The following is an 18,303-nucleotide window of genomic DNA, read 5'->3' as shown; positions in this document are numbered from 1 at the left end:
AAGCTCTGTCAGGTTGAATGGGGAGCATCGCTGCACAAATATTTTCAGGTCTCTTCAGAGATGTTCGATCAACCACTCAGGGACATTGAGACTTGTCCCGAAGCCACACCTGCGTTGTCTTGGCTGTGTGCTTAGGGTCGTTGTCCTGTTTGAAGGTGAACCGTCACCCTAGTCTGAGGTCCTGAGCTCTCTGGAGCAGGTTTTCATCAATGTTCTTTGTACTTTGCTCTGTTCCCCTAAATCCTGACCAGTCTCCCAGTCCCTGCCGCTGAAAAACATAACCACAGCATGATGCTTCCACCACCATGCTTCACCGTAGGGATGGTGCCAGGTTTCCTCCAGACATGACGATTTGCATTCAGGCCAAAGGGTTCAATCTTGGTTTCATCAGAGAATCTTGTTTCTCATGGTCTGAGAGTCCTTTAGGTGCCTTTTGGCAAACTCCAAGTGGGCTGTCATGTGCCTTTTATTGAGGAGTGACTTCCATCTGGCCACTCTACAATAAAGGCCTGATTGGTGGAGTGCTGCAGAGATGGTTTTCCTTCTGGAAGGTTCTCCCATCTCCACAGAGGAACTCTGGAGGTCTGTCAGAGTGACCTTGGGGTTCTTGGTCACCTCCCTGACCAAGGTCCTTCTCCCCCGATTGCTCAGTTTAGCCAGGCGGCCAGCTCTAGGAAGAGTCTTGCTGGTTCCAAACTTTTTCCATTTAAGAATGATGGAGGACACTGTCTTCTTGGGGACCTTCAATGCTGCAGAAATGTTTTGGTACCCTTCCCCCTCGACACAATCCTGTCTCGGAGCTCTACGGACCATTCCTTTGACATCACGGCTTGGTTTTAGCTCTGACATGCACTGTCAACTGTGGGACCTTATATAGACAGGTGGGTGCCCTTTCAAATCATGTCCAATCAATTGAATTATTATTATTATTATTATATACTTTTTTCACCTTTATTTAACCCGGTAGGCCAGTTGAGAACAAGTTCTCATTCACAACTGCGACCAGGCCAAGATAAAATAGTGCGACAAAAAACAATAACACAGAGTTACACGTGGGATAAACAAAAGTACAGTCAATAACACAATGGAAAAATCTATATACAGTGTGTGCAACTGGAGTAAGGAGGCAAGGCAATAAATAGGCCATAATAGCGAAGTAATTACAATTTAGCAAATTAACACTGGAGTGATAGATGTGCAGATTATGATGTGCAAGTAGAAATACTGGTGTGCAAAAAAGTAAATAAAAACAATATCGGGATGAGGTAGGTACTTGGATGGGCTATTTACAGATGGGCTGTGTACAGCTGCAGCGATCGGTAAGCTGCTCAGATAGCTGATGTTTAAAGTTAGTGAGGGAGATATAAGTCTCCAACTTCAGCGAATTTTGCAATTCGTTCCAGTCATTGGCAGCAGAAAAATGGAAGGAAAGGCGGCCAAAATAGGTGTTGGCTTTGGGGATGACCAGTGAGATATACCTGCTGGAGCACGTTCTACGGGTGGGTGTTGCTATGGTGACCAGTGAGCTGAACTAAGGCGGAGCTTTACCTAGCATAGACTTATAGATGACCTGGAGCCAGTGGGTTTGGCAACGAATATGTAGCGAGGGCCAGCCGATGAGAGCATACAGGTCGCAGTATTGGGTGGTATAAGGGGCTTTGGTGACAAAACGGATGGCACTGCATCCAGTTTGCTGAGTAGAGTGTTGGAGGCTATTTTGTAAATTACATTGCTGAAGTCGAGGATCGGTAGGATAGTCAGTTTTACGAGGGTATGTTTGGCAATGTGAGTGAAGGAGGCTTTGTTGCAAAATAGGAAGAAGCCAATTCTAGATTTAACTTTGGATTGGAGATGCTTAATATGAGTCTGGAAGGAGAGTATTCAGTCTAGCTAGACACCTAGGTATTTGTAATTGTCCACATATTCTAAGTCAGAACCGTCCAGAGTAGTGATGCTAGTCGGGCGGGCTGGTGCGGGTAGCGATCAGTTGAATAGCATGCATTTAGTTTTACTAGCATTTAAGAGCAGTTGGAGGTAACGGAAGAAGTGTTGTATGGCATTGAAGCTTGTTTGTAGGTTTGTTAAGACAGTGTCCAAAGAAGGGCTAGATGTATACAGAATGGTGTCATCTGCATAGAGGTGGATCAGAGAATCACCCACAGCAAGAGCGACATCGTTGATATATACAGAGAAGAGATTCGGCCCGAGAATTGAACCCTGTGGTACCCCATAGAGACTGCCAGAGGTCTGAACAACAGGCCCTTTGATATGACACACTAAACTCTATTTGAGAAGTTGTTGGGGAACCAGGCAAGGCAGTCATTTGAGAAACCAAGGCTGTTGAGTCTGCCGATAAGAATACGGTGATTGACAGAGTCGAAAGCCTTGGCCAGGTCGATGAAGACGGCTGCACAGCACTGTCTTTTATCGATGGCGGTTATAATATCGTTTAGTACCTTGAGTGTGGCTGAGGTGCACCCGTGACCAGCTCGGAAAACGGCTTGCCCAGCGGAGAAGGTACGGTGGGATTCGAAATGGTCAGTGATCTGTTTGTTAACTTGGCTTTCGAAGACTTTAGAAAGGCAGGGCAGGATGGATATAGGTCTGTAACAGTTTGTGTCTAGAGTGTCACCCCCTTTGAAGAGGGGGATGACCGCAGCAGCTTTCCAATATTTAGGAATCTCGAACGATACGAAAGAGATTTACCACAGGTGGACTCCAATCAAGTTGTAGAAACATCTCAAGGATGATCAATGGAAACAGGATGCACCTGAGCTCAATTTCGAGTCTCATAGCAAAGAGTCTCAATACTTATGTAAATGCGTTATTTTTCTTTTTTTTTCTTTGAATGCACAGTACATATCCCAACCATAAGCCATGGATTACAGGCAACATCCACACTAATCTGAAGGCTATAGCTGCCGTTTTCAAGGAGTGGGACACTAACCCGAACGCTAATAAGACCGTTACACCCTCCGACAAACCATCAAACAGGAAAGTGTCAATACAGTACTAAGATCGAAGCCTACTACCTGGCTCTGACACTCGTCGGATGTGACAGGGCTTGCAAACTATCACGGTGTACAAAGGGAAACCCAGCCGCGAGCTGCCCAATGATGTGAGCCTACCAGACAAGCTAAATGCCTTCTCTGCTCGCTTCGATTCAAGCAAGACTGAACCATGCATGAGAGCACCAGCTGTTCCGGACAACTGTGTGATCATACTCTCCGTAGCCAGTGTGCGTAAGACCTTTAAACATGGTTAACATTCACAAGGCCTGACATATTTCCATGATGCGTACTCTGAGCATGCGCTGACCTCTATACCAGGCGGTGTCAGAGAAAGGCCCTGAAAATTGTCAAAGACTCCAGGATACGAAAGGACCCTGAACAGCTTCAACCCCAAGCCATGAGACTGCTAAATAGTCAAGCCTGGTAGCTATTTAGTTAACTATTTAACTCTCTGAATTGACTTTTTTTGCACTAACTTTTTTGACACATACGCTTCTGCTACTGTTTATTATCAGTCACTTATTGCTAGTTATATGTACATATCTACCTCAATGACCTCGTACCCCTGCAAATGGACTCGGTACTGGTACTCCCTGTATATAGCCATGTTATCATCAACTCAGTACTGGTACTCCCTGTATATAGCCATGTTATCATCAACTCAGTACTGGTACTCCCTGTATATAGCCATGTTATCATCAACTCAGTACTGGTACTCCCTGTATATAACCATGTTATCATCAACTCGGTACTGGTACTCCCTGTATATAGCCATGTTATCATCAACTCAGTACTGGTACTCCCTGTATATAGCCATGTTATCATCAACTCAGTACTGGTACTCCCTGTATATAGCCATGTTATCATCAACTCAGTACTGGTACTCCCTGTATATAGCCATGTTATCATTAACTCAGTACTGGTACGCCCTGTATATAGCCATGTTATCATCAACTCAGTACTGGTACTCCCTGTATATAGCCATGTTATCATCAACTCAGTACTGGTACTCCCTGTGTATAGCCATGTTATCATTAACTCAGTACTGGTACTCCCTGTATATAGCCATGTTATCATTAACTCAGTACTGGTACTCCCTGTATATAGCCATGTTATCATCAACTCAGTACTGGTACTCCCTGTATATAACCATGTTATCATCAACTCAGTACTGGTACTCCCTGTATATAGCCATGTTATCATCAACTCAGTACTGGTACTCCCTGTATATAGCCATGTTATCATCAACTCAGTACTGGTACTCCCTGTATATAGCCATGTTATCATCAACTCAGTACTGGTACTCCCTGTATATAGCCATGTTATCATCAACTCAGTACTGGTACTCCCTGTATATAGCCATGTTATCATTAACTCAGTACTGGTACGCCCTGTATATAGCCATGTTATCATCAACTCAGTACTGGTACTCCCTGTATATAGCCATGTTATCATCAACTCAGTACTGGTACTCCCTGTGTATAGCCATGTTATCATTAACTCAGTACTGGTACTCCCTGTATATAGCCATGTTATCATTAACTCAGTACTGGTACTCCCTGTATATAGCCATGTTATCATCAACTCAGTACTGGTACTCCCTGTATATAGCCATGTTATCATTAACTCAGTACTGGTACTCCCTGTATATAGCCATGTTATCATTAACTCAGTACTGGTACTCCCTGTATATAGCCATGTTATCATTAACTCAGTACTGGTACTCCCTGTATATAGCCATGTTATCATCAACTCAGTACTGGTACTCCCTGTGTATAGCCATGTTATCATCAACTCAGTACTGGTACTCCCTGTATATAGCCATGTTATCATCAACTCAGTACTGGTACTCCCTGTATATAGCCATGTTATCATCAACTCAGTACTGGTACTCCCTGTATATAGCCATGTTATCATCAACTCGGTACTGGTACTCCCTGTATATAGCCATGTTATCATCAACTCAGTACTGGTACTCCCTGTATATAGCCATGTTATCATCAACTCGGTACTGGTACTCCCTGTATATAGCCATGTTATCATCAACTCGGTACTGGTACTCCCTGTATATAGCCATGTTATCATCAACTCAGTGCTGGTACTCCCTGTATATAGCCATGTTATCATCAACTCGGTACTGGTACTCCCTGTATATAGCCATGTTATCATCAACTCGGTACTGGTACTTCCTGTATATAGCCATGTTATCATCAACTCAGTACTGGTACTCCCTGTATATAGCCATGTTATCATCAACTCAGTACTGGTACTCCCTGTATATAGCCATGTTATCATCAACTCAGTACTGGTACTCCCTGTATATAGCCATGTTATCATCAACTCAGTACTGGTACTCCCTGTATATAGCCATGTTATCATCAACTCAGTACTGGTACTCCCTGTATATAGCCATGTTATCATCAACTCAGTGCTGGTACTCCCTGTATATAGCCATGTTATCATCAACTCAGTACTGGTACTCCCTGTATATAGCCATGTTATCATCAACTCAGTACTGGTACTCCCTGTATATAGCCATGTTATCATCAACTCAGTACTGGTACTCCCTGTATATAGCCATGTTATCATCAACTCGGTACTGGTACTTCCTGTATATAGCCATGTTATTGTTACTCATTCTGTATTTATTATTATTTTTCTATTATTTATATTATTTTAGTTAGGAAGGGCCTGTAAGTAAGCATTTCACGGTTAGTCTACCCCTGCTGTTTACAAAGCATGTGATAAATAACATTTGATCTGATATCAAGCAGAGTTCAGAGCGTGATGTCAGATATGTCATATCAGAATGAGTGCTTCATCCAATCTCACGTGTGACAGCTGTGATCAGCCAGACGCGTCCCCTACTAGCCGTCACCTGCTTCTCTCCGCTTTTTCTCCATCAGTTATTTTAGCCGTGATGAGGAGCTGGGGTGTGAAGACACTTATGAGTCTTCTGTTGTTGCATTTGTTTCTAATTATTGGAGCAGCTCGCAGCCTGTTAGAACCAAGAGCACAGGGCAGTTTGACTTCGCTGTCACGCAGCCTCTGAGGGAAGGGAAAATGGGATACCTAGTCAGTTGTACAACTGAATGCATTCATCTGAAATGTCTTCATTTCATGTCTTAAGCCAACCCCTCTGAATCAGTGCCATAACAGAGTACAGTGACAGTCATGCTTGCACCTTTACATCACTGAAAACTGGGTATCTTTCGCCCCCAAAACATTCAAAAGTTATGCACCCTATTACCAGAGCTACTTTTCCTTTTTCTACCACAATTCACAACACATTTCATATCATTTCATAAACCACTGGCGGGCCGCTAATTGGGGGTTAGATAGCAAACAACCTTGTTTAGTCATGTTACCTAGCTAACTAACAACCTGGTAACTTGACCAATAGGTTATGCACAAATCTGGATGGCACAGGAACAACAGAAAAGAGATTGATAGCCCACTCAAAGAGATGCGCTTCAAAACTAAGATGCATATACCTAGCTATATCTTAAGCAAACATGTCTTTTTTTGCGGGGCAAGAGGGCATTACATAATGTTGTACTTTTCTTTGTGCTATGACAATAGGCCTAGTACTCAGTACCATTATTCTTTGCCTGGTCTCGCATCCTTAGTCAAATGTTGCTATTGTGACAACACAAGCACATATTTGGGCCCTCACCAGTTTGCATCCCTGTTAATAGTCAAATTGCCACGTCCGTTTGTGATATTACAACAACAAAGACTGGAAACAAGGGACCCAGATTATTTTTCCTCTGACATCATTGCATGTGTGATAGAACAGCAGCATATGTACTGCAATTTTTAACCTTGATGCTCCCCAGCTCTGCTTCATCAACAAAACGATAACAACCTGTTTCCCCTACTGCGGATTCCACTCTACCTACATGTACACATTACCTCAATTACCTCGACTAACCGGTGCCCCTGCACATTGACTCTGTACCGGTACCCCCTCTATATAGCCTCGCTATTGTTATTTTACTGCTTGTCTTTAATTATTTATTACTTTTATTTCTTATTTTTTTACTTATCAATTTTTTACTTAACATATTTTTTCATAAAACTGCGTTGTTGGTTAAGGGCTTGTAAGTAAGCATTTCACTGTAAGTCTACACCTGTTGTATTCGACGCACATGACAAATGTTTCTCTTATCTTCCCATTTTACTAACTTCTCATTCTTACATTTCTCATCTGTCCTTCTGCTCATTCCCTTTCACTCTCTCTTTCTCCCCCTCTATCTCATCTCTCTATCCCCCTCTCTCTCTCCATCCCCCTCACTCTCCCCATCTCTCCATCCACCTCTATCTCTCCCCCCCTCTATATCTCTCCCCTTCTCTCTATCTCTACCGCTCTCTCCATCTCTCCATCCCCCTCTCTCTATCTCTCCCCCCCTATATCTCTCCCCTTCTCTCTATCTCTTCTGCTCTCTCCATCTCTCCATCCCCCTCTCTCTATCTCTCCCCCCTCTATATCTCTCTCCTTCTCTCTATCTCTTCTGCTCTCTCCAATCTCTCCATCCCCCTCTCTCTATCTCTCCCCCCTCTATATCTCTCCCCTTCTCTCTATCTCTACCGCTCTCTCCATCTCTCCATCCCCCTCTCTCTATCTCTCCCCCCCTCTATATCTCTCCCCTTCTCTCTATCTCTACCGCTCTCTCCATCTCTCCCATCCCCCTCTCTCTATCTCTCCCCCCCTCTATATCTCTCCCCTTCTCTCTATCTCTACCGCTCTCTCCATCTCTCCATCCCCCTCTCTCTATCTCTCCCCCTCTATATCTCTCTCCTTCTCTCTATCTCTTCTGCTCTCTCCAATCTCTCCATCCCCCTCTCTCTATCTCTCCCCCCCTCTATATCTCTCTCCTTCTCTCTATCTCTTCTGCTCTCTCCAATCTCTCCATCCCCCTCTCTCTATCTCTCCCGCCTCTATATCTCTCTCCTTCTCTCTATCTCTACCGCTCTCTCCATCTCTCCATCCCCCTCTCTCTATCTCTCCCCCCCTCTATATCTCTCCCCTTCTCTCTATCTCTACCGCTCTCTCCATCTCTCCATCCCCTCTCTCTACTCTCCCCCCCTCTATATCTCTCTCCTTCTCTCTATCTCTTCTGCTCTCTCCAATCTCTCCATCCCCTCTCTCTATCTCTCCCCCCTCTATATCTCTCTCCTTCTCTCTATCTCTACCGCTCTCTCCATCTCTCCAACCCCTCTCTCTCCATCTCTCATCCCCCTCTCTCTATCTCTCTCCATCTCTCCATCCCCCTCTCTCCATCCCCCTCTCTCCATCCCCCTCTCCCCATCTCTCCATCCTCCTCTCTCCATCCTTCTATCTCTCCATCCCTTTCTATCCCCTCTCCCCATCTCTCCATCCTCCTCTCTCCATCCCTCTATCTCTCCATCGCTTTCTATCCCCCTCTCCCCCTCTCCCCCTCTCTCTCCCTCTCAGTCGCTCCTGGAGGCCCACGACATGGTAGCCTCTAAGTGCTATGAGGCCGTGCCCCCAGCGGAGCTGTTTAATGAAGATCTGGGGAACAGTTCTCTGATGCAGGCCGATGCTGTACGCATGATCGGCATCTGCAAGAAGGCTGGAGAACCACTGGTGAGTGAGTGAGAGAGAGAGAGAGTGAGTGTGGGAGAGATCGAGAGGGAGAGAGATGGAGAGTTTGTGTGTGTGTGTGTGTGTGTGTGTGTGTGTGTGTGTGTGTGTGTGTGTGCGCGCGCGCGCGTGTGTGTGTGTGTGTGTGTGTGTGTGTGTGTGTGTGTGTGCATTTGTTCCTGCTTGTGTGCGTTTCTGCATCTCTGCAATGATTTCATTGACGATCTATCTGTTCCTTCCCTCTCTCAGGGAGTGACGTTCAGAGTGGAGAAGGAGGAGCTGGTCATCGCTAGGATCCTCCATGGAGGAATGATTGACAGGCAGGGTCTGCTGCACGTGGGTGACATCATAAAGGAAGTGAATGGGCGGGACGTAGGGAACAACCCCACTGAGCTGCAGGAGATGCTGAAGGACTGCAGCGGAGGAATCACTCTGAAGATACTGCCTAGTTATAGAGATGCTCCCGCCCCACCACAGGTACACACACATGCTCATACAAACACAGCACATGCAGGGACACACACATGCTCATACAAACACAGCACATGCAGGGACACACACATGCTCATACAAACACAGCACATGCAGGTACACACACATGCTCATACAAACACAGCACATGCAGGGACACACACATGCTCATACAAACACAGCACATGCAGGGACACACACATGCTCATACAAACACAGCACATGCAGGTACACACACATGCTCATACAAACACAGCACATGCAGGTACACACACATGCTCATACAAACACAGCACATGCAGGTACACACACATGCTCATACAAACACAGTACATGCAGGGACACACACATGGATGTACACGTGTGCCCTCTCACACTCAAGCATTCATGCTCTCTCTCTATCGCTCTCTCTCCCTCTCTCTCTCTCTCTCCCTCTCTCTCTCGCTCTCTCCCCCTCTCCCCCTCTCTCTCTTTCTCCCCCTCTCTCTCTTTCTCCCCCTCTCCCTCTCTCCCCCTCTCTCTCTGCCCCCTCTTTTTCCCTCTCTCCCCCTCTCCCTTTCTCTCTCTCTCTCTCTCCCTCTCTCTCTCTCCCCTTCTCCATATCTCTCCCTCTCTCTCTCTTTCTCTCTCTCTCTCTCTCTGTCCTTCTTTCTCACCCGTCACACATACTCCATCACTTAAACAGCCACATGAATGGATACAATCACGCAGGTCCACACACAGACACACACACTCACAGACTGCTCTTATTTGGCTGTGTAACAGCTGCAGATGTTTGGTGGTGCTGGTGGGGGACTGGTGGTGAAGTGAGTCCTGGGGCCGTCCCAGAATGCCCTGCTCTGGAATCTGAACCCTGGCTGAGAGCCCTATTAATAACCCTCCACAGAGTATCTGGGCCAGGGAGACACACACACCAACACTGTACATACTCACACACACTATCTCAAATGTCACACACACACACATCCAGTCCGGATCTTGTTTCAGTGTTTCTGTCTGGCTGCCAGTGTAAGCTGACAGTGCCCAGACCACGCACCTCTCTTGGCAAATACCTCTGTTGGCAGGATGTGAATGCCTGTGGTCAGTCCTGCACTAGATATCTTGTGTGTGTGTGTGTGTGTGTGTGTGTGTGTGTGTGTGTGTGTGTGTGTGTGTGTGTGTGTGTGTGTGTGTGTGTGTGTGTGTGTGTGTGTGGTGTGTGTGTGTGTGTGTGTGTAATCCTTCCACTAACCTTATCTACCTAGCTGTTGTATGTAGAAAAACACTAATCCTTCCACTAACTGTATCTACCTAGCTGTTGTGTGTAGAAAAACACTAATCCTTCCACTAACCTTATCTACCTAGCTGTTGTATGTAGAAAAACACTAATCCTTCCACTAACTGTATCTACCTAGCTGTTGTGTGTAGAAAAACACTAATCCTTCCACTAACCTTATCTACCTAGCTGTTGTATGTAGAAAAACACTAATCCTTCCACTAACCTTATCTACCTAGCTGTTGTGTGTAGAAAAACACTAATCCTTCCACTAACCTTATCTACCTAGCTGTTGTGTGTAGAAAAACACTAATCCTTCCACCAACCTTATCTACCTAGCTGTTGTATGTAGAAAAACACTAATCCTTCCACTAACCTTATCTACCTAGCTGTTGTGTGTAGAAAAACACTAATCCTTCCACTAACCTTATCTACCTAGCTGTTGTATGTAGAAAAACACTAATCCTTCCACTAACTGTATCTACCTAGCTGTTGTATGTAGAAAAACACTAATCCTTCCACTAACTGTATCTACCTAGCTGTTGTATGTAGAAAAACACTAATCCTTCCACTAACTGTATCTACCTAGCTGTTGTGTGTAGAAAAACACTAATCCTTCCACTAACTGTATCTACCTAGCTGTTGTGTGTAGAAAAACACTAATCCTTCCACTAACTGTATCTACCTAGCTGTTGTATGTAGAAAAACACTAATCCTTCCACTAACCTTATCTACCTAGCTGTTGTGTGTAGAAAAACACTAATCCTTCCACTAACTGTATCTACCTAGCTGTTGTGTGTAGAAAAACACTAATCCTTCCACTAACTGTATCTACCTAGCTGTTGTATGTAGAAAAACACTAATCCTTCCACTAACTGTATCTACCTAGCTGTTGTGTGTAGAAAAACACTAATCCTTCCACTAACCTTATCTACCTAGCTGTTGTATGTAGAAAAACACTAATCCTTCCACTAACCTTATCTACCTAGCTGTTGTATGTAGAAAAACACTAATCCTTCCACTAACCTTATCTACCTAGCTGTTGTATGTAGAAAAACACTAATCCTTCCACTAACCTTATCTACCTAGCTGTTGTGTGTAGAAAAACACTAATCCTTCCACTAACTGTATCTACCTAGCTGTTGTGTGTAGAAAAACACTAATCCTTCCACTAACCTTATCTACCTAGCTGTTGTATGTAGAAAAACACTAATCCTTCCACTAACCTTATCTACCTAGCTGTTGTGTGTAGAAAAACACTAATCCTTCCACTAACTGTATCTACCTAGCTGTTGTGTGTAGAAAAACACTAATCCTTCCACTAACTGTATCTACCTAGCTGTTGTATGTAGAAAAACACTAATCCTTCCACTAACTGTATCTACCTAGCTGTTGTGTGTAGAAAAACACTAATCCTTCCACTAACTGTATCTACCTAGCTGTTGTGTGTAGAAAAACACTAATCCTTCCACTAACTGTATCTACCTAGCTGTTGTGTGTAGAAAAACACTAATCCTTCCACTAACTGTATCTACCTAGCTGTTGTGTGTAGAAAAACACTAATCCTTCCACCAACCTTATCTACCTAGCTGTTGTATGTAGAAAAACACTAATCCTTCCACTAACCTTATCTACCTAGCTGTTGTGTGTAGAAAAACACTAATCCTTCCACTAACCTTATCTACCTAGCTGTTGTATGTAGAAAAACACTAATCCTTCCACTAACCTTATCTACCTAGCTGTTGTGTGTAGAAAAACACTAATCCTTCCACTAACTGTATCTACCTAGCTGTTGTGTGTAGAAAAACACTAATCCTTCCACCAACCTTATCTACCTAGCTGTTGTATGTAGAAAAACACTAATCCTTCCACTAACCTTATCTACCTAGCTGTTGTGTGTAGAAAAACACTAATCCTTCCACTAACCTTATCTACCTAGCTGTTGTATGTAGAAAAACACTAATCCTTCCACTAACCTTATCTACCTAGCTGTTGTATGTAGAAAAACACTAATCCTTCCACTAACCTTATCTACCTAGCTGTTGTGTGTAGAAAAACACTAATCCTTCCACTAACCTTATCTACCTAGCTGTTGTGTGTAGAAAAACACTAATCCTTCCACTAACTGTATCTACCTAGCTGTTGTGTGTAGAAAAACACTAATCCTTCCACTAACCTTATCTACCTAGCTGTTGTGTGTAGAAAAACACTAATCCTTCCACTAACTGTATCTACCTAGCTGTTGTGTGTAGAAAAAAACTAATCCTTCCTCTAACCTTATCTACCTAGCTGTTGTGTGTAGAAAAACACTAATCCTTCCACTAACCTTATCTACCTAGCTGTTGTGTGTAGAAAAACACTAATCCTTCCACTAACCTTATCTACCTAGCTGTTGTGTGTAGAAAAACACTAATCCTTCCACTAACTGTATCTACCTAGCTGTTGTGTGTAGAAAAAACTAATCCTTCCTCTAACCTTATCTACCTAGCTGTTGTGTGTAGAAAAACACTAATCCTTCCACTAACCTTATCTACCTAGCTGTTGTATGTAGAAAAACACTAATCCTTCCACTAACCTTATCTACCTAGCTGTTGTGTGTAGAAAAACACTAATCCTTCCACTAACTGTATCTACCTAGCTGTTGTATGTAGAAAAACACTAATCCTTCCACTAACCTTATCTACCTAGCTGTTGTGTGTAGAAAAACACTAATCCTTCCACTAACCTTATCTACCTAGCTGTTGTGTGTAGAAAAACACTAATCCTTCCACTAACCTTATCTACCTAGCTGTTGTGTGTAGAAAAACACTAATCCTTCCACTAAACTGTATCTACCTAGCTGTTGTATGTAGAAAAACACTAATCCTTCCACTAACCTTATCTACCTAGCTGTTGTATGTAGAAAAACACTAATCCTTCCTCTAACCTTATCTACCTAGCTGTTGTGTGTAGAAAAACACTAATCCTTCCACTAACCTTATCTACCTAGCTGTTGTGTGTAGAAAAACACTAATCCTTCCACTAACTGTATCTACCTAGCTGTTGTGTGTAGAAAAACCCTGTGTTGACTGTATATAGTTATCGTTTGGTTGTAGAAGCACCATTGATTAACATCAAACTTCCTTTTTCTCAGGTGTACGTGCAACCCCACTTTGACTACGATCCAGCAAATGACCATCTGATCCCGTGCCGAGAGGCGGGGATTGGCTTCAAGAGGGGGGACCTCCTTCAGATCGTCAACAGGGAGGACCCCAACTGGTGGCAGGTGATGGTGATCCTCAACAACAATACATCTTTTTTTGTTCTGGTTTCTACTGGTTTAATATTGGTTTGTAACTTCTACTGATTTCTACTGGTTTAATATTGGTTTGTAACTTCTACTGATTTCTACTGGTTTAATATTGGTTTGTAACTTCTACTGATTTCTACTGGTTTTATATTGGTTTGTAACTTCTACTGGTCTCTGCTGGTTTATATTGGTTTGTAACTTCTACTGATTTCTACTGGTTTATATTGGTTTGTAACTTCTACTGGTTTCTACTGGTCTCTGCTGGTTTTATATTGGTTTGTAACTTCTACTGATTTCTGCTGGTTTTATATTGGTTTGTAACTTCTACTGATTTCTACTGGTTTTATATTGGTTTGTAACTTCTACTGATTTCTACTGGTTTTATATTGGTTTGTAACTTCTACTGGTTTTATATTGGTTTGTAACTTCTACTGATTTCTACTGGTTTTATATTGGCTTGTAACTTCTACAGATTTCTACTGGTTTAATATTGGTTTGTAACTTCTACTGATTTTTACTGGTTTATTATTGGTTTGTAACTTCTACTGATTTCTACTGGTTTTATATTGGTTTGGAACTTCTACAGATTTTTTACTGGTTGTTCACTGGTTTCTACTGTTTGGGTGAGACAAGTTGTTCTGATGTCTGGTGTGCTCTCCTGTGATAGGCGTGTCATGTGGTTGGTGGAGCCACTGGACTGATCCCCAGTCAGTTCCTGGAGGAGAAGAGGAAAGCCTTCGTCCCAAGAGATTTTGATGGCTCAGGTACGGCTTCCTAGCTCCATTCTCATCTCGATGAGCCAAACTGAGCTGACTGGCAACTTTTACGTAATGTAGCCAGTGACTGCTTGGTTTTGAATCAGTGGAGAGCACTTACTTTGAATTGTTTAGTTGGTCTACCACTGTGAGGTAGCCTTGCCTGCCAGGCTGAGGGCAATGAGGTCATGAGATAATTACTCAGTAGCGCTCCATAGAATGGGTTATGGTGCCCCCTTCTGGCCTTCAGATGCAAAGACAGATAGGAAGACGCTTGCACCTGTATTGATGTGTGAATATGTGTGTTTGTGTATGCAACAGGGATCCTGTGCGGTACGATAACTGGAAAGAAGAAGAAAAAGATGATGTACCTAACAGCCAGGAATGCAGGTGAGCATTCATACTCGTCTCTCATTGGCTGATTCTGTCATGGCTCATTCTTCTAATTGGTTTTGTGCTGGGGCTTCCTGACTGTGTAGTTCCCCATTTACTAATCAGCATTTTACATCCCCATCCCCATCTTTTATTGACTGACAACACTACATTCTCCTCTGTGATTGGCTTACTCTTGTGTGTTCCTCTCTGGGATTGACTGAGAGCAGAGTTTGACAGGCACGAGCTGCAAATCTATGAGGAGGTGGCCAAGATGCCCCCGTTCCAGAGGAAGACTCTGGTTCTGATTGGAGCCCAGGGGGTGGGCCGACGCAGCCTCAAGAACCGACTGGTGGTCCTTAACCCAACATACTTCGGAACCACCATCCCCTGTGAGTCTAGAACCCATACCGTTCTATTTCTATTCTAGAACCCCCCTCCAGAACCTAGTGGACCACTGTACTCTCAGGACACTGTCTGAACAGACAGAAACCCTTGGAGTACGTTTAATTTGGCTGCTTTAAGTCAGCTTGTCTCGTGATCTTCTCCGTTGCTCCACTGTTCTTCTTACATTCCTGTTCATTCTCTCTCCATCTCTCTCCCACATCCCTTTCTCTTCTCTCTAACCCTTTTTCTCTTCTTGTCTCTCCTCTCCTCCCTCCCCGCTCCTCCCTCAGTCACCTCCCGGCGTCCCCGTGATGATGAGCTGGACGGTAAGTCGTACCGGTTTGTGACGCGGACGGAGATGGAGGCGGACGTGAAGGCGGGCGGCTACCTAGAGCACGGCGAGTACGACGGGAACCTCTACGGAACCAAGATGGACTCCATCCACGAGGTGGTGGACACGGGGCGTACCTGCATCCTGGACGTCAACCCACAGGTCACAATCAAATCAAATCAAACTTTATTTAAAGTGCATTTAAAAAGCACAACAATAAAAAGAGCAGGGTAGAATCCCAGTATGAGATACTCTACATGGTCTGTCTGTCTGGCTGTCTGTCTGGCTGTGTTTGTCATCTCTAGCTGGTTCACTGACCCTCTCTCTGTCTGGACAGTAGGCTCTGAAGGTACTAAAGACAGCAGAGTTCATGCCGTATGTGGTGTTCATCGCAGCACCAGAGTTTGAGACGCTCAAGGCCATGCACAAAGCTACGGTGGACGCTGGAATCACCACCAAACAACTCACGGTCAGGACCTTTTCCTGGGCATAGACACTGAGCCGCTTATTCCCAGAGTATTTTCACATGTTGCTTTCCGGTATCCTTCCATTGTTATGTGATTTTAGGGCGTTATGTAGTTTTTTATGGAACATTCTCTCGCTAGAACACACAACACTCACATAGTGTACTGTGCTTGTTAGCCACTGCTTCTCAAGAACATGCACAAACCGAGAGAGACACACAAACACACTCACCCTCTGTCTCTGTCCCTGTCAGGATGTGGATTTGAGGAAGACTGTTGATGAGAGTGCTCGTATCCAGAGGACCTACAACCATTACTTTGACCTCGCCATCACCAACGACAACCTGGACCGCGCCTTCCAAGCGCTACAGGCTGCCGTGGACAAACTCTGCTCCGAACCACAGTGGGTCCCCGTCAACTGGGTCTACTGAGCCCCGACCGGACACTGTCTGACCGGTCAACATGACCGTGCATGTGTTCGACCACAGAGACAGGGGAAAGGAAAGGAGAAAGTGTTCGTCATGTGAGGGACTTTGACGGGGGACACCCAAAGCAACCACCTCATCCCTCTCTCCCTTCCTCCTGCACACAATGCACATTTTTTCTACTCGAAACTCATAAGGCAAATAGTTCTTATTTATTTTAATATTTGTAACTTTTTACGAAATATCTTTCTATTCATACCAACGTGGAATTCAGAAACATGAAAAAAAGAAAAAGGCCAAACATCAAGGCCATATTTATTGTTGTTATGTTTGTTTTTTGTAGTTGTTCCTCTGAGAACTAATGATGTTTTTCCTTCTCCGAGGACTGCTCTAGAAAGAGTTTTTATTATTGTTATATCAACACAGTTCAAGAACGAAGTTCAAGAACGACACTATGGAATATTCCAGAACTCTGAGCAGTGTTGCCAAGGAAACCTGTTTACAGTGCTTGTTATTGCCATGACAACTACCGTGTCTCAGTCCAAATCCTGTGAAGCCCACCCTTGTGATTGTTGTAGGACCTCCCACCCCCACTCCAAAGAAAATCCCCTACAGTGCCCTGTAGTATGTACTGTAGTTGGCTGCCCCTTGATTGGTTTGTGTTTACCTCTTTAGAATTATGACTTAAGGAAAAATGTACTTATTGTCTGAATATCTATCCCTCACACATCCTACAAAGAGAATGAAGAGAAAAAGCTTTACACTTTACATTGTAGTATTGAAGATCAGGATCAAAACACTGTGTCTGTGTTTCATTCATGTCTTTCTTTGAGTTGTCTGTATTTTTATTTTACTACCGTAGGATTCACTGTCTTTCGTTGCTACGGTGATCTTTTTAGCTAAGTGACATTTTTGTCTCGCATGATCCTTTGCTTTGAGTTGTTGTTTTCGAATATTGAACAAATACTACATCCTGTTTTGAAGCGTTCTGTCTGTGTTGTGTCGACAACATGACCATCAGAATACCACTCACCATCTACACTAATCTGTGGTGCTTATTGTTGTTTTTTAATCTGTTGCTATCCCACAGTCCTCTCCTCCAATATCACAAAGCTCCAAAACCCTCCTGCACTGTAACCTAAATACTACATTCTGTTTCCTGTGGTCACTCTGAAAGATTTCCCAACTCGTGACCAAAAACAGACATCTCTAATAGCAATATATTGTTACAATAAATGAACTGAAATTCAGCTGGAAAGTTGTCCTTTTTTGTTTTGGGTAATGGTTATGTTTAGTTTATATTTAATGCAGTAATATTTAAAGCCATTCAGAGACAATGGATGGTTCATAAATATACAGTATATTTTATTAAAAACACAGAATGCATAGTTTTGTGGCAGCATTGCAACTATGTAGAACTGTGAAATTGCAGAATGCACCATATTGATATTCTACTGAAAAGCATGTTAATCTAACAAATAGCAATATGCTATGACTTGATGTTTTACAGAGGTAATACATCTACATACATACACATTTTGACTAAGCCATACCACTAGATCTAACAGTACCAGCAACTGGGATAACTCACTAGAAATGAGCAGAAATCTATGAGCCCATAATCTCACAACGAGTTATAGAACATCTTGTCTGTAGATAGTGAGTGGTATGTTCATAAACAGAATAAACATTTTGTTTATATACATTACCAGTCAAAGGTTTTTCTTTATCTGTACTATTTTCTACCTTGTAGACTGATAGTGAAGACATCAAAACTATGAAATAACACATATGGAATCATGTACAGGGAGGGAAAAAAGTATTTGATCCCCTGCTGATTTTGTACGTTTGCCCACTTACAAAGAAATGATCAGTCTATAATTTTAATGGTAGGTTTATTTGAACAGTGAGAGACAGAATAACAACAAAAAAATC

The 18,303-nt window shown here is 43.4% G+C and overlaps 1 protein-coding gene across 2 annotated transcripts in view; it reads left to right on the top strand.

The window, feature by feature from the left end:
* The window catches only part of LOC115173961 (MAGUK p55 subfamily member 6), a 57,211-nt gene extending 39,593 nt beyond the window's left edge, over positions 1 to 17,618 (top strand). For both annotated transcript variants that reach the window (XM_029732491.1, XM_029732490.1), the window contains exons 4-12: positions 8,470 to 8,622; positions 8,869 to 9,096; positions 13,479 to 13,610; positions 14,302 to 14,398; positions 14,711 to 14,779; positions 14,992 to 15,153; positions 15,439 to 15,641; positions 15,820 to 15,948; positions 16,198 to 17,618. In XM_029732491.1, the coding sequence (XP_029588351.1) occupies positions 8,470 to 8,622; positions 8,869 to 9,096; positions 13,479 to 13,610; positions 14,302 to 14,398; positions 14,711 to 14,779; positions 14,992 to 15,153; positions 15,439 to 15,641; positions 15,820 to 15,948; positions 16,198 to 16,374 (1,350 nt within the window). In that variant the 3' untranslated portion in view covers positions 16,375 to 17,618. The remainder of the gene's footprint in view (positions 1 to 8,469; positions 8,623 to 8,868; positions 9,097 to 13,478; positions 13,611 to 14,301; positions 14,399 to 14,710; positions 14,780 to 14,991; positions 15,154 to 15,438; positions 15,642 to 15,819; positions 15,949 to 16,197) is intronic.
* The last annotated feature ends 685 nt before the right edge of the window (positions 17,619 to 18,303 follow it).

This window comes from Salmo trutta, chromosome 34 (assembly GCF_901001165.1).
Source record: "Salmo trutta chromosome 34, fSalTru1.1, whole genome shotgun sequence".
Lineage (NCBI taxonomy): Eukaryota > Metazoa > Chordata > Actinopteri > Salmoniformes > Salmonidae > Salmo > Salmo trutta.
This window is presented reverse-complemented; position numbering and strand designations above follow the sequence as displayed.